The 17,025-nt window shown below is 33.9% G+C and overlaps 1 protein-coding gene across 1 annotated transcript in view; it reads left to right on the forward strand.

Annotated features, from left to right (window-relative positions):
• The first annotated feature begins 2,408 nt into the window (after positions 1-2,408).
• Positions 2,409-17,025, forward strand: part of LOC127735528 (activating signal cointegrator 1-like) — a 33,427-nt gene continuing 18,810 nt past the window's right edge. The window contains exons 1-6 of the mRNA XM_052245718.1: positions 2,409-2,538; positions 6,537-6,681; positions 6,999-7,121; positions 9,996-10,119; positions 13,405-13,523; positions 16,109-16,314. Coding sequence (XP_052101678.1) covers positions 2,462-2,538; positions 6,537-6,681; positions 6,999-7,121; positions 9,996-10,119; positions 13,405-13,523; positions 16,109-16,314 — 794 coding nt within the window. The 5' untranslated portion in view covers positions 2,409-2,461. The remainder of the gene's footprint in view (positions 2,539-6,536; positions 6,682-6,998; positions 7,122-9,995; positions 10,120-13,404; positions 13,524-16,108; positions 16,315-17,025) is intronic.

Consider the following 17,025-nt stretch of genomic DNA (forward strand, 5'->3'; position numbering starts at 1 on the left):
CAATAGTGTAACATCACAACATAGAAAGACACACTATAAAATATCAATTGAAATGACATGTTCACCTATTTGCAATTAAGCGAAATTGAGAAAAATATAGCAAAAATAGATGAATGCATGTTTAATCGGATGTGATTTTAAATTACATTTCCCAAAAATGGTCCAAAATGTTTTGATTTTTATTACTAGAAAGTGAAAGGATATGAAGTAAATGTACATGGGACAAAATCGCACACAATATATAGAAAACATAGAAAATTATCAATGAACAGGGCTTTTATTCCTGTTCTTCATCTTGACAGTTGATGTAGGGTCTTGGCACATAGAAATATTAATTACGTATTTTGTATTATTTCAAGTGAATGCACCGATTTCGTTTTCTGGCAAGAGCATTCACTTTGTCATAAATTTTAATATTTCGCCTTTTGAAGATACAAAGGCGACAATGCGTAAACGTGAAAAACCAAATTGGTAGCATCCAGCTTCCATTTTGTTCCTCTTGATGGAAAATATGCATTTACGTTTTAAATATGTTTAATTGTTTTAAGATGTATGTTTATGCAAGGATTTCTTACTATACAAATCCTTGGTTTATGTATTATTTAGTTTCATGAGGTTTCCAAGCCTTTGGGCCCAAACATGCGTTGATACTTCGGTAATAACTAAATCAGTGTGTATATAAACACCATATTCAATATGAAGTTAGTATAAGGTGTTGAAACAAAATATAAACACGTTCTTATTTTTGTCTCTCAATAATATACTTACTAATACTATCTTACTTGAAAAAAGCCGAAATACAGAAGATACTAAACTAGAGGGAGAAAAAAATCACAAGTCGAGAAAATCTGATTCAGACAACACCATGATCAAAACCTGAGATCACTATAACACATCTACACTATATATTATAACCTCAGTCAAAAAGTAACATGACAAAACAAAGCAAAACAAAAATGAACAACATAGTCAGAAGATTGCAAAGAAAACGAAGCCATCAAAACTGAACAGGGTGCTTAAGCTTACTCTTGTGCGCCTAGGGCTTAACCCTTATATCTGCGATTCGGATGCAGCAAATTTATAAAGTATTGTCAGTTTCATTTTCTAGCACACGATCGATACCACTTCCTGTTAGACTGCCGCGTAGGTCCCAGTCATCGGGTATCATCGGCTCCGTAGTCAGAGCATCGGCATTGACATGATTTATGACATATCTTACTTAACTCAGTCTACGTTGACAAATTTGACCCGCCCGGCGGAAGCTAGTATCATAAAACTTAGGCTCCAACATCCTCAGGAAAGTTGACCTTATAGTTTTATTTCGCTATTGTCTTTAGGCCATTATAAAAACATATAATGAAATACATTTGTATTTTATGTCTCTGTTTATATTAATTTGACATATAAACAAGAGACACACCTGTGCCTCACAACGGTATCGCTCACCTGGTGAAAAAATCGCCAGTTAGCTAATTAGGACTTTTATATTAATAATTTAGTTGCTCTTTGTGTTGCTGTCTTGCTGATCATTATTGCAATTTACATGCTCCGATAAAACGGAGGAATATACCAGAACAGAACAGAACATGTTTAACCTAGCTCCTATAGGTTTGTAGAACCCAAAGCCAAAACTTCAAAAACAGTTAAAATCAACATTTCAAGGGCAATACCTCAAAAACTTGTTGTAAAAAATATCATAGGTCGTTATGCTGATTTTTTGTTTTAGTTTACTCTTTTAATCTAGCTCATATAGTTCCTTTAAATAATCCTTTAAAGGCAATAACTCCTTTAAAGGATCAATTGACGATTTTGGTAATGTTAACTTAAAGTTTCTCTTTATCTATCATAGTTTCTAAAAAAAAACTTGAAAATTTAATACATTTACAATTTCCGTCAGTTGACTTATTTGTAGACCTTAACTTGCTGAACATTTTTGCTGTTCAAAATTTCTCTTTATAACAGCATTCAACTTGAGATCATAGTAATAACCCGAAAAACAGAGACATTTCGTAAAATTTATAATTTCGGGTTCAATAACCGTCCAAAAAGGGCTGTTCAATTGGTCTGAAAATTTGGTGGAAGATCTTAACATGCATGCTTATTATTTTTACTTTGGTCAGTTTTGCTTTCACTGCTTTAGTTTTTGAGATATAAGCCAAAAACTGCATTTTACCCCTATGTTTTCTAGCCACGACAGTCATATTTCTTGGTGGACAAGAATGAAAAACACAAACTGTATACTACATACCCTAATTAGTGGAGAAGATCTTTGAAAAAGTTTACAACGGACGACGGACGCATAGGAATGGCAAAAACTCTCATGGCCCAGTTTTATGCGTATATGTCTCTGGAACAATTAAGCGGAAAACTTTACCGATATGATTTAATTTTATTCAACCTAAATCTCATCTTCGGGATTTTTCCATACGATCGAAGGAAATACCAGATAGACTTCCCGAAAATGGCAACGAAAATAGAAGATTGGATGTGTGAAGAGCTAGAAAAGCTTGGCATTCCAGCTTCTCATGAAAATGCACAGTAGGTTTAGGGTAAAACATATCAGGTGATAACCAAGGGAATCACGTAACCATATAAGGTTGTGGAGATTATGAAGCCAGAGAAATAATTGCAATATGTTGATGTACAAAATGATGATTGTGCAATAATCAGTAAATCGCTTGGGATTTAATAGCAAATGTATAGATTTTAATATCTGATTATTTGATCTATTTGGCAATACTTGGAGGAAATTTTTTTTAAAACCAGGTGTCCTTCGTTAAATATCTGTACAATACGTCATTTCTGGAATCATAAAATTGAGAATGAAAATGGGGAATGTGTCAAAGAGACAACAACCCGACCATAGAGCAGACAACAGCCGAAGGCCACCAATGGGTCTTCAATGCAGCGAGAAACTCCCGCACCCGGAGGCGTCCTTCAGCTGGCCCCTAAACAAATATGTATACTAGTTCAGTGATAATGGACGTCATACTAAACTCCAAATTATACACAGGAAACTAAAATAAAAAATGATACAAGACTAACAAAGGCCAGAGGCTCCTGACTTGGGACAGACGCAAAAATGTGGCAGGGTTAAACATGTTTTTTGAGATCTCAACCCTCCCCCTATACCTCTATCCAATGTAGAAAAAACAAACGCACAACAGTACGCACAGTAAAACTCAGTATTATAAGAGAAGTCTGAGTCCAATGTCAGAATAGGAAACAAAAGAAAATAAACAAAATAAACAAAATGACAATAATACATAAAATAACAACAGACTACTAGCAGTTACTGACATGCCAGCTCCAGACCTCAATTAAACTGATTGAAAGATTGTGTCTTCATCATATGAATATCAGCCTTATCAGGCACAATCCCTCCTGTTAGGGGTTTAGTATTATACAGTCGTAAATTATATGAGAAGAACATAACCCGTGTCATGCCAACAACTGGTTTTAGAATAAATGTGTTTAATTCCGATGCAAAGACCCTATAAGTGAATCAATATTAATGCCAAAATATGCAATCTCTAATGACCTGACAACAGTATCGTAACTATATCCCTTCTTAATAAGTCTGTTTAAAGGTTTTGTAAGCTTTTGAGGTGAATACTGACATTTTTGTGCTTTGTAAAGAATATTACCATAAAAGATTGGATGTGAAATACCCGAACGTATAAGATGTCTGCATGTTGAGTTATATTTACGAATGATGTCCTTATACCGATGATAAAATTTAGTAAATGTTTTGACTAGTTTATGATATCGAAAACCCTGGTGTATTAATTTTTTAGTAATACAGTAATGTCTTTCACCGTAAAAGATCGTCAATTTCGCATGCCTTTAATGGCTTTATGATAGATAGAAGGCACGCCTGTATCCCTGCTCTATTAAAAGTTTCCAGCACTTTCAAAATCATCATTCTGTAGTATAAAAATAATTTATGTTCTGTAAATACGTAATCTTGATTCCCGTACGAATGAGGGAGGGCGACCATCTTATTAGATTTTAATTTCCCAAATATTTTGTGCAGTATAAAATCAAATTTTTTCATCAGTTTGCTCAATATGTGTTGGAAGTGACGATGCCTACATTTTGGTCACATGGTGATGGAAGTCCCATGACAGATTCAACTAAAAACCATATCCCGGAACTGCTGTATTTCTTGAGTGTACTCTTTCTATTGATGCCTGGGAGCCTTTATAAATATAAGGTTGGGGAGGATCCTCTTAAATGGGTACTATCCTCATTTACAGGTATTATACTCCAAAACGGGTATCAATTTTCAGTGATAAAAATATAATCTTTAGATTTACAGATATTTTCTGTCAAGGCGCAAACATTCGGATAAAGGACAACATTTTTGCCTTAAGACACCAAGACTGAAATATCATTAGGAAAAAAAGTTAACAGTCTTCAAAAAGTAGGAGTTTTAGAGGCCATGTATTCAGTTCTCATTTGATCTATGGTCTTAACGGAAAAAATATTGCCATTTAAATGAATATTTGGGCCATGACAGCTATCATGACAATGCATGATGAATTACACAATTTTATTTTTTATCACTACAAATTGATACCCGATTTTGGGTATAATACCCATAAATGGGGATAGTACCCATTTATGAGGATCTTCCCTAACCTGTTTATCAGTTGAGCCAAGTTATATTAAACAAAGATTTATCCTCAATTATATATAAAAGGTTGGTAGCAGGTACTAAATCACCTAAATCCGTTAAATTATTGTGCTAAAAAATCCTTGGAAGGTTACTAAATGTAAATAATAAGATAGTTAAATTGATTAACAACTTTTTATTTATTAATCCATGTTGGGGTTTGGAGGTCTGAGCTACTTTTTGTAATTTGGCAACTATAGGTTTCTGTACGACCTTCAACAATTAGCACAACCCATACCTTATAATCATGTTACTTTGTATAAAAGTATCAATCAGTACACATCCAACAGTTGGGGCAATATGCCCAATTGATTTTCCATAGGTGGTAATGGTAACGTTTTCTTCTGTAGCTCAGTCCATAACTTAAACTTGGATATGTATGATGGCTCGTTTCGAAGTCAAGGTATTTTCACATATGTGGTTAAATTTTCTGGGTACGCTGTGTGATTCATTTTTTCATAAATTAGCATACCCCGAAAATCCTTTCTTGATACGGCTCTTTGTGGTAAAAAATCCCTTTTTTCACAAAATAAGTTCTTTGAAAATTTAATACTTTGAATTCATTTAATAACTCCATAGTTTTTACACATTTATTCTATGGTCCTCTACTTTCTAAATCAACACAAATGGTTAAGCTCAGTCACTTGTTAAAAATAGAAACATGTCCAATATCACTACACAGAGATTTTTTGTTTATGCACAACTTTTGAGTTCCTCAATTTGAGGCCCATTAGGGATATTGACCCAGTTATGTATATAAGTATCAATCAGTACAGATCCAACAGTTATGTATAAAAGTCAGTGAAAGTATCAATCAGTACACATCCAACAGTCATGTTTAAAAGTATCAAACAGTCAACAGTCATGTTTAAAAGTATCAATCAGTCAACAGTCATGTTTAAAAGTATCAATCAGTTCACATCCAACAGTTAGGTATAAAGTTGGTGAAAGTATCAATCAGTACACATCCAACAGTTATGTATAAAAGTCAGTGAAAGTATCAATCAGTATACATCCAACAGTCATGTATAAAAGTATCAATCAGTACACATCCAACAGTCATGTATAAAAGTATCAATCAGTACACATCCAACAGTCTGTATTATATTTCAGTTGAATTTTTTAATGAAATTCAGAATGTTTTATAATAATATATATATATACATGATATATATATATATCGTTACATTAGATATTTGAAATTTCTGGTTTCTGTAGATGTGAACTATATATGTAATTAGAAGAATTACTTCTGTCGACAGAGGCGGATTGGGGGGAGGGGGTCAGCAGGGGCCCTGGCCCCCCTTATGGAGCTACATATATGATAAACATCAGTCCAAATGTTGGGTTGGCTTACTAGGGCCCCCCCTTTTTTAAATCCTGGATCCGCACCTGGTCAACACACTTACACACCAATTAAAATACACACAAAAAAACCCATTCAATTCTCTAATAATTAGATATATTCCTTTTCTATAATGTGAAATAGCAATTCACCATTTTTGTTGAAGAGTTGCCATTTGGAATCACAATATGAAAATGTTTGAAAGTGTCACAAGCAAAACTTGAAAACAGTAAAATGAAAGGCCAAGAAACTCGTGATTAGTTAGAGTATCTTTTGTAGACTTTTCAGTAGAATAGGTACATGAAATACAAAAAGTTCTCTAAAGACATGAAAGAAAAACAAAAGTCACATATAGATTTGTAGCAAAATTTCCCAGGTAACTTTATAGTTTGTGATTGACAACCTAGGTTACCATTCAGTAATCATTTACATCGGAAGAAACCAGTCGTTCATGTTAATTATGAGTTTTGTATAAATTTATGACATTGAAACTTCTGTTGTAATAATTTACAGATACATTCTGAGTATTGGAAGTGCAGAAGATTTAGAGGAATACATGTTGGAGTTATTAGATGGCAATGATCCACGTGTTCATAAATTTATACATGAATTATTGAAAAAATGGGATCCACCTGAAAAGTTACCTGAAATTATACAGGTACACTTCAAGTTAATAGCAGATTCTTATATTAAATTAACAGATACCTTATCACCAACAAGAAGTCATGGCATATATACAAAATTCTTAAAACTAATTAAGGTACATATTACCAGTATTTTTGAAAGTCCTACCATTGAAGTATTCTTTACAATATTAAATTTCACACAGACCAAAGACATGTAATACAAAATAACAGTTATACCTAAAACAAGAATCAGGGTGTCAACGTCACATAAAATGATAATACATACACTATAAATGTCTAAAGAATCTTGATAAAGATTATGAAATGTGTACACTATTTATTCTCTTAGGTTTACAGAAAACCTGCCTTGGAAGTCGAGGATTGGAATTCAAAGAAAAAACCAGAGAAATCAAACAAGCACACAGACAACCAGAAGAAAGGATTGGTCAATGGAGCTGTCAAATCTAAAAGTGTAAGTACAATGTAAGTTTACCGGCATAAAACACTTCATACACAAATATTTAGTTTTAAAGTGGGTCACTCTGACTTACATTTCATGATTAATATTATGCCTGAGTTTAGGTATCAGATAATTCATGAGCTAGCATCATATGAAATGATGTAAGGATGAGAATAATATCTTCCCAGTTAGAATTAGGTCACATTGATCTACATTTCTGGCTTCATTGACCCTGGGTGAGTTTATCATCTTTAATTTCAAAATATCAATAGGATTGCATTGATCACACAAAAAACATAAAAGTTGCTGGAAGGTCTCTGCACAATATCAGTAACTAGTGTATGACAACATAACAACATAAAAGTTGCTGGACGGTCTCTGCACAATTTCAATAACTAGTGTATGACAACATAACAACATAAAGGTTGCTGGAAGGTCTGCACAATATCAGTAACTAGTGTATGACAACATAACAACATAAAAGTTGCTGGAAGGTCTATGTACAATATCAATAACTAGTGTATGACAACATAACAACATAAAAGTTGCTGGAAGGTCTATGTACAATATCAATAACTAGTGTATGACAACATAACAACATAAAAGTCGCTGGAAGGTCTATGTACAATATCAATAACTAGTGTATGACAACATAACAACATAAAAGTTGCTGGACGGTCTCTGCACAATATCAATAACTAGTGTATGACAACATAACAACATAAAAGTTGCTGGAAGGTCTCTGCACAATATCAATAACTAGTGTATTACAACATAACAACATAAAAGTTGCTGGAAGGTCTATGCACAATATCAATAACTAGTGTATGACAACATAACAACATAAAAGTTGCTGGAAGGTCTCTGCACAATATCAATAACTAGTGTATTACAACATAACAACATAAAAGTTGCTGGAAGGTCTATGTACAATATCAATAACTAGTGTATGACAACATAACAACATAAAAGTTGCTGGAAGGTCTATGTACAATATCAATAACTAGTGTATGACAACATAACAACATAAAAGTCGCTGGAAGGTCTATGTACAATATCAATAACTAGTGTATGACAACATAACAACATAAAAGTTGCTGGACGGTCTCTGCACAATATCAATAACTAGTGTATGACAACATAACAACATAAAAGTTGCTGGAAGGTCTCTGCACAATATCAATAACTAGTGTATGACAACATAACAACATAAAAGTTGCTGGAAGGTCTCTGCACAATATCAATAACTAGTGTATGACAACATAACAACATAAAAGTTGCTGGAAGGTCTCTGCACAATATCAATAACTAGTGTATAACAACATAACAACATAAAAGTTGCTGGAAGGTCTATTTACAATATCAATAAGTAGTGTATGACAACATAACAACATAAAAGTTGCTGGAAGGTCTATGTACAATATCAATAACTAGTGTATGACAACATAACAACATAAAAGTTGCTGGAAGGTCTCTGCACAATATCAATAACTAGTGTATTACAACATAACAACATAAAAGTTGCTGGAAGGTCTATGCACAATATCAATAACTAGTGTATGACAACATAACAACATAAAAGTTGCTGGAAGGTCTCTGCACAATATCAATAACTAGTGTATTACAACATAACAACATAAAAGTTGCTGGAAGGTCTATGCACAATATCAATAACTAGTGTATGACAACATAACAACATAAAGGTTGCTGGAAGGTCTGCACAATATCAATAACTAGTGTATGACAACATAACAACATAAAAGTTGCTGGAAGGTCTATGTACAATATCAATAACTAGTGTTTGACAACATAACAACATAAAAGTCGCTGGAAGGTCTATGCACAATATCAGTAACTAGTGTATTACAACATAACAACATAAAAGTTGCTGGAAGGTCTATGCACAATATCAGTAACTAGTGTATTACAACATAACAACATAAAAGTTGCTGGACGGTCTCTGCACAATTTCAATAACTAGTGTATGACAACATAACAACATAAAAGTTGCTGGAAGGTCTCTGCACAATATCAGTAACTAGTGTATGACAACATAACATAAAAGTTGCTGGAAGGTCTATGTACAATATCAGTAACTAGTGTATAACAACATAACAACATAAAAGTTGCTGGAAGGTCTCTGCACAATATCAATAACTAGTGTATTACAACATAACAACATAAAAGTTGCTGGAAGGTCTATGTACAATATCAGTAACTAGTGTATAACAACATAACAACATAAAAGTCGCTGCAAGGTTTATGTACAATATCAGTAACTAGTGTATTACAACATGTATGTGTAAATGTACAATTATAGAAGGTCTTTTTTAGAATTTCAAGAGAACCCTTGAAAAATGTGAAAACATAAAAAAAGGATAACTGAAATTACCAAAAATACTGGACAATACAACAGACCACATAAACATCCAACACCTCAGAGATAAAAGACATTTAAACAAAGACAAACATCAACAAACAAAATATTGTCCATATAGCCTGACTTGGTACCGACGAAATATTTGCGAGTTTGTGGAAGGGTGTTTAAACCAAATTTACATGCTTACAAAACTCTTCCTATTCTATCTAGACCATACTGTTAAATAAAATAAAAAACCTGCCACGTGCAAAGACCAGATTTTATAAAAGACAATACAAGAACTAAATGGGCTTAGTGTTAGGTGTTCCTTTGCTTATATTTCATTTGCAAAGATTTTATATGGTAACAACCCTTTTTGAAAAAGTCCTAGATCAACAATAAGAAATGTGAGAGATAGATATATATAAAAAAAACTAGTTGGCAGAACTGTGTGTATATTTTATGTCTTGTTAGTACTTGTTATTTTGATCTTCATTGTTCAACTCATTGTTTTCTTTTTATTTTAGGATAGTTTTCCATCTGCCAAGACAAGCTCAGCACAGCTGCCTTCCAACGATCTTAAAAAGAAAAATAAATTTGTGCCGCTTTTTAGTCAGGAAGGACAGGAGAAGACTGTTGTTAAGTTACAAGGTAGAAATAGATTTAATCTTTCATTTATACTTCGAGGATTGTAGTTATCTTATTATACCCTCACTCTAGAAGAGGACCTATATTGCAGTCACTTTGTCAGTCTATCTGTCCATCTGTTTGTCCAACAAATATTTTCGTCACACTTTTATCAGAAACTAATCAACAGAATGACTTCATGTTTGGTTGTCAGTTTGACAGTGATATGTTGTAGTGTGTCAGCATGTTTGGTTGGCAGTTTGACAGTGATATGTTGAAGTTTGTCAGCATGTTTGGTTGGCAGTTTGACAGTGATATGTTGTAGTGTGTCAGCATGTTTGGTTGGCAGTTTGACAGTGATATGTTGTAGTGTGTCAGCATGTTTGGTTGGCAGTTTGACAGTGATATGTTGTAGTGTGTCAGCATGTTTGGTTGGCAGTTTGACAGTGATATGTTGTAGTGTGTCAGCATGTTTGGTTGGCAGTTTGACAGTGATATGTTGTAGTGTGTCAGCATGTTTGGTTGGCAGTTTGACAGTGATATGTTGAAGTGTGTCAGCATGTTTGGTTGGCAGTTTGACAGTGATATGTTGTAGTGTGTCAGCATGTTTGGTTGGCAGTTTGACAGTGATATGTTGTAGTGTGTCAGCATGTTTGGTTGGCAATTTGACAGTGATATGTTTTAGTGTGTCAGCACTTTTTTGATCTGTCAGATACATGTACCTACTACTTTTTGGAGATAATTTTTATACGACCGCAAAATTGGTATGAAGTTTGCGTCTCCGGCGTCGGCATCGTTGTCGTCTGAAGACACATTGGTTTTCGCACTCTAATTTTAGTTTAAGTGAAAGGAACTCTATGAAATTTTACCATAAGGTTCAATACCACAAAAGGAAGGTTGGGATTGATTTTGGGGGTTATGGTACCAACAGTTAAGGAATTAGGGGCCACAAATGGGCCAAAAATAAGCATTTTTGTAACTTCCAGACATAACTTGTGTGTTAGTGTATGGATCTCTCTGACATTGTACCACAAGGTTCCATATCACATAGGGAATGCTGGGATTGATTTTGGGGGTAATTGCCTCAAAATTTTAGGAACTGGGGGCCAAAAAAGGGGCAAAAAACAAGCATTTTTCTTGTTTCATGACAATAACTTGTGTGTAAGTGTATGGATCTTTATGAAATTGTACTACAAGGTTCCATATCACAAAGGGAAAGCTGGAATTGAGTTTGGGGGTAATTGCCCAAAACGTTTTGGAATTAGGGGCCAAAAATAAGTATTTTTCTAGTTTCCAGACAATAACTTGTGTTCAAGTGTATGGATCTCTCTGAAATTGTACTGCAAGGTACCATACCACACAGGGAAGGCTGGGATTGATTTTGAGGGTAATTTCCTCAAAATTTTAGGAATTAGGGGCAAAAAAGGGGCAAAAAAACAAGCATTTTTCTAGTTTCAGGACAATAACTTGTGTGTAAGTGTATGGATCTTTATGAAATTGTACTACAAGGTTCCATATCACAAAGGAAAAGTTGGGTTTGAGTTTGGGGGTAATTGCCCTAAACCTTTAGGAATTTGGGGCCAAAAAACAAGCATTTTTCTAGTTTCCAGACAATAACTTGTGTTCAAGTGTACAGATTTCTCTGAAATTGTACTGCAAGGTACCATACCACACAGGGAAGGCTGGGATTGATTTTGGGGGTAATTGCCTCAAAATTTTAGGAATTAGGGGCAAAAAAAAACAAGCATTTTTCTAGTTTCAGGACAATAACTTGTGTGTAAGTGTATGGATCTTTATGAAATTGTACTACAAGGTTCCATATCACAAAGGGAAAGCTGGGTTTGAGTTTGGGGGTAATTGCCCTAAAGGGCGGATTTTTTTCCCTTTTTTTCTTTAAAATTTTCCATTTTAAATTGGTTATCTCTGATTTATATATAAAAGCAAATAATAATGATATGGTTTGAATAGTTAAATTAAAATTTGTTAAGTTCTTAGACCACATTCATTCTGTGTCAAAAACCTATGCTGTGTCAAATATTTAATCACAATCCAAATTCAGTGCTGTATCAAGCTTGAATGTTGTGTCCATACTTGCCCCAACTGTTCAGGGTTGGACCTCTGCGGTCGTATCAAGCTGCATCCAGCGGAGCATTTTATCAATATGTTGAATGAACTTAAAATATTTTGCTATATATTTCTCCAGTTTGACTGCACAGAATGACTTCATATTTGGTCAGCACCTCAACTGTGATGAGTTGTAATGTATGTGTGGGTCTGTCAGACACCTACTTCCTGTTTTTATATGACCACAAAAAATTTGCGTTTGTATATTTTCTAGTTTTCAGACAATAACTTGTGTTCAAGTGTATGGATGTCTCTTAAATTGTACCACATTTCACAAATCGAAAATTTCTTCGAATATTATTTTTTTTCGAAGAGGGTGGGGGTGGGGGTAAAAAAAAATTTTTTTGGAGGGGGGTAATTTTTTTTCCTCAAGATTTAGGAAATTATTACATGTATTAATTTTCCATTATTTTTTTTGGAAGGGGGTAAAAAAAAAAAAAAAATTTTAGGGGGGGGGGAGGGGAGGGGGGTCAATATTTTTCCCTCAAGATTTAAGAAATTATCAATTTTCCAAAAAAAATTTGGGGGGTCACAATTTATTTTGAAAATTCTGAAAACAGATTTACTTAGTATAGCGCAACAGCACAGTGTATTGCACAACAACAAGAAATCTTCAATTGAATATGAATTCAAATCATATAACCAATTTCAAGTTCTTTGACTTCATTTATTCTGTGTCAGAAACCTATAATGTGTCAAATATTTAATTACAATCCAAATTGAGACCTGTATCAAGCTTGAATATTGTGTCCATTTTTGCCCCAACTGTTCAGGGTTGGACGTCTGTGGTCGTATCTAGCTGTGCTCGGTGAAGCACATTTATTTTTTCGATACTTTGAATTAAGAGAATGGGTATGCTGAGCAAGACAATTAGTGCATTCTTGTTCAAGTTATTAGTAAAAGCAAAGTGTACAAGGTCAACAAGACAGAATCCAATCAGCACAAAAATTACATTACGAGTCAAACATCTTCAACAATAGACTTATATTTATACTTCATACTTGTTCAAAGTTAATTCATGTGAAAAAAGTACAGTTACATTTTCACAATAGCAAAAACATCGTAAAAATATCTGAATTTACATTACTGTATAAGCTGTGTCTATGTGGTAATATTACAAAATTTTATATACAAAAAAAATATAGGAATCTACAATATTGTTTTATGTTTTTATCTATTGCATAGGTCGACATGCATGTGAATGCCAGGCAGCCAAACACAAACTAATAAGTAATTGTACAAGATGTGGTCGGGTTGTTTGTGAACAAGAAGGATCAGGACCATGTTTGTTTTGTGGACATTTAGTAAGTTTATCAGAAGAATGATGTTATCAAATCTGAGTGAAGTTTTTATGATAATGAAATACAACTATGGTCCCTAAATCCAAAGTTATTAAATTGCTGAAAGGTAATTTTTCTGAGGTCCACATACATCGTGTGAGGGTGTGTAAATTGTAAGGATTTTAATTTTATTTAAATTTTCCATAAAAGACAGGATTTTTTATTTAACTTTTCATTATGTTAGTACCGGTATATTTTTAAAGAAAGTGCATATTGTCAGGATTTTGATTTTTTTTTAATTTTTCAATATGACAAATAGTTGAAATAAGTCATTTTTATGACCCTATAACATAAGTCCAGTGGTTTACCTTTGTCATTACACTGTGGAGTAAAATTCATTTATGAAAATGTTTCATCTGATAAATGGAATTTATCATATAAGCCCCACATTTGCCAAGAACAGCGCATTTACCATGTACATTTTCGTTATGCTCCTGCTGCTAGGTGGAGGAGGCATTAAGGTTTACCCTTGTCCTTCTGTATGGTCTGTATGTTCATCCCGAAGTTGGTTTCTGTTTTCTTACTTTATTTTGCCTCAACCAAATGTTATGAAACTTATACACAATGCTTATTACCACCAAACACAGAATTTGAGTGGTTTAATTTTACACAGTTCTTGAGTGGTGTCCTTTTATAAATGGACAAATTGCTGAGTTTGCAGTTTCAACACTCTGCACAATGCTTATTACCACCAAACACAGATCAGCTTTTATTTGAATTCTGGTGGCATCACTTTCGCTGTTCTTGTGTAATGCCCCTTTATAAATGGAAAATTGCCAAATTTGCTGTTTTGCACACTCAAACCCATAAGCAATCTCTAATGACAACATTCAGAAACAAATGTCATTAAGTTTCAAAGAAAATAAAAGTTCAATAGGTTTGAGGTAGTACATTGACTCTAAATTATTTACAAGCGGGGCATCTGTGTCTCATGGACATATTCTTCTTTTATTTTACATGTAATAAAATTCACTTTTTTATGCCCCCGCCGTAGCGGAATGGGCATTAAGTTTTACCCTTTTCTGTCCATCTGTATGCACGTCCGTACATCCATCCGTACGTCCCAAAGTTGGTTTCCGTTCTCTAACTTAAGTTTGCCTCAACCAAATTTTATGAAACTTATACACAATGCTTATTACCACAAAACACAGATCAAGTTTGAATTTTGGTGGCGTCACTTTAACCGTTCTAGAGGTATGCCCCTTTACAAATGGAAAAAATTGCTGAATTTTTCGTTTCTGTTCTCTAACTTTAGTTTGCCTTAACCAATTGTTATGAAACTTATACACAATGCTTACTACCACAATATACAGATCAACTTTGAATTTTGGTGATGTTACTTTTACCGTTCTAGAGTTATGCTCGTTTACCCAAATGGAAAAATCGCTGAATTTTTTGTTTCCATTCTCTAACTTTAGTTAGCCTCAACCAAATGTTATTAAACTTATACACACACAATGCTTATTACCACAAAACACAGATAAAGTTTGAATTTTGGTGGTGTCACTTTTACTGTTCTGGAGTTATACCCCTTTACAAATGGAAAAATTGCTGAATTTTTCGTTTCCGTTCTCTAACTTAAATTTGCCTCAACCAAATGTTATGAAACTTATGCACAATGCTTATTACCACAAAACACAGATAAAGATTGAATTTTGGTGGTGTCACTTTTACCATTCTAGAGTTATGTCCCTTTATAAATGGAAAAATTGCTTAATTTTTCGTTTCCATTCTCTGACTTAAGTTAGTCTTAACCAAATGTAATGAAACTTATACACAATGCTTATTACCACAATTCTCAGATCAAGTACAAATTTGGGTAGCGTCACTTTTACTGTTCTTCAGTTATGTCCCTTTATAACTTTATATGATATGCCAGCGGGGGCATCATCTGTGTCCCATGGACACATTCCCCATTTATTTACCTCCTGTTATGTTTGCAGAGTTATGAAGTTAAAAAGCAACAACAACTACAACAATAAATTGACTTACATTATGGAATAAACCATAAGTATGGCGGGGTGTTATATACTTTAACATCACTGTTTGCTTAATTTAATGTTTGCAGAACTATATTCATTCATATGGTAGTGGTATCATCTTTGTCTATATAAAAAAAGAAGATGTGGTATGATTGCCAATGAGACAACTCTCCACAAGAGACCAAATGACACAGAAATTAACAACTATAGGTCACTGTACAGCCTTCAACAATGAGCAAAGCCCATACCGCACAGTCAGCTATAAAAGGCCCCGAAATGACAATGTAAAACAATTCAAACGAGAAAACTAACAGCCTAATTTATGTACCAAAAATGAACAAAGTTCATCAGTTATGCTTCTTGTCAAGTTGAATTTAACAGAAAATTAAAAAAAAGTAACATTTTTTAGTTTGCTGCCAAGGAAGTAATCTATGAATACTAGGAGATGTGTGGTATTCATCAATAGGATAGCAATTCAACATAATAATAATAACCACAAGACATTTAGAGGGCAATGCACAAAAGACAGGGGTTTATACAAATTGTTAACTTTGCATCTGATTGCAGGTTTGTACAGTGGAAGAACAGGAAGTGCTATCTCGTGGTTCAAAGAAAAGTGAACAGTTACGACATCGGTTAATGAAGGACGCAGATCGAGTGCAATATATCAGGGATAAAAAAGACTTCTTCCCTAGTTCTGGTGCTAAAATTAATGAGGGATATCAGAAAGCTCTTCAGCATAAGGATAAATTATTAGATTATGATAAAACAAGGTAATAGCATGTGCTACAAGAGGGTCTGCATGGAGAGGAAAGCCTTCATTTCTATATTTTTTATGCTTTTTTTCACTATTCTTTATTTTTTTCCCCATTATTCTCTTTTCTTCAAATGGGCATGTTAAATCTGATCCCTCATATTTTTATTACTGCAAAATGACTGGTAAATAATACAAATGTACATCAATGAAAAAAAAACATTTAATTTTCACACTGTCACTTTTTGAAGATTGGATTCAAATTGATTTTTTTATACGACCGCAAAATTTTTGCGGTCGTATATTGGTATGACGTCGGTGTTGGCGTCGTCGTCGTCGTCCGAAGACACATTGGTTTTCGCACTCTAACTTTAGTTTAAGTGAATGGATCTCTTTGAAATTTTACCATAAGGTTCAATACCACAAAAGGAAGGTGGGGATTGATTTTGGGGGTCATGGTACCAACGGTCAAGGAATTAGGGGCCAAAAATAAGCATTTTCTAGTTTCCAGACAATAACTGTGGAACGGTGTATGGATCTCTCTGATCTTTATACTACAAGTTTTCATACCACAAAGGGATGGTTAGGATTTGCTTTGGGGGGTTTTGGCTCAACCGTTTAGGAATTAGGGGCAAAAAAGGGGGAAAAACAAGGTTGTCCTGGTTAATGGACAAATACTTTAGTACAAAACATAATTTAAAGCAGTGTAAGGGAGATAAATCAAATACAT

The sequence above is a fragment of the Mytilus californianus genome, unplaced genomic scaffold (assembly GCF_021869535.1).
Source record: "Mytilus californianus isolate M0D057914Y unplaced genomic scaffold, xbMytCali1.0.p SCAF_3, whole genome shotgun sequence".
Classification (NCBI taxonomy): Eukaryota; Metazoa; Mollusca; class Bivalvia; order Mytilida; family Mytilidae; genus Mytilus; species Mytilus californianus.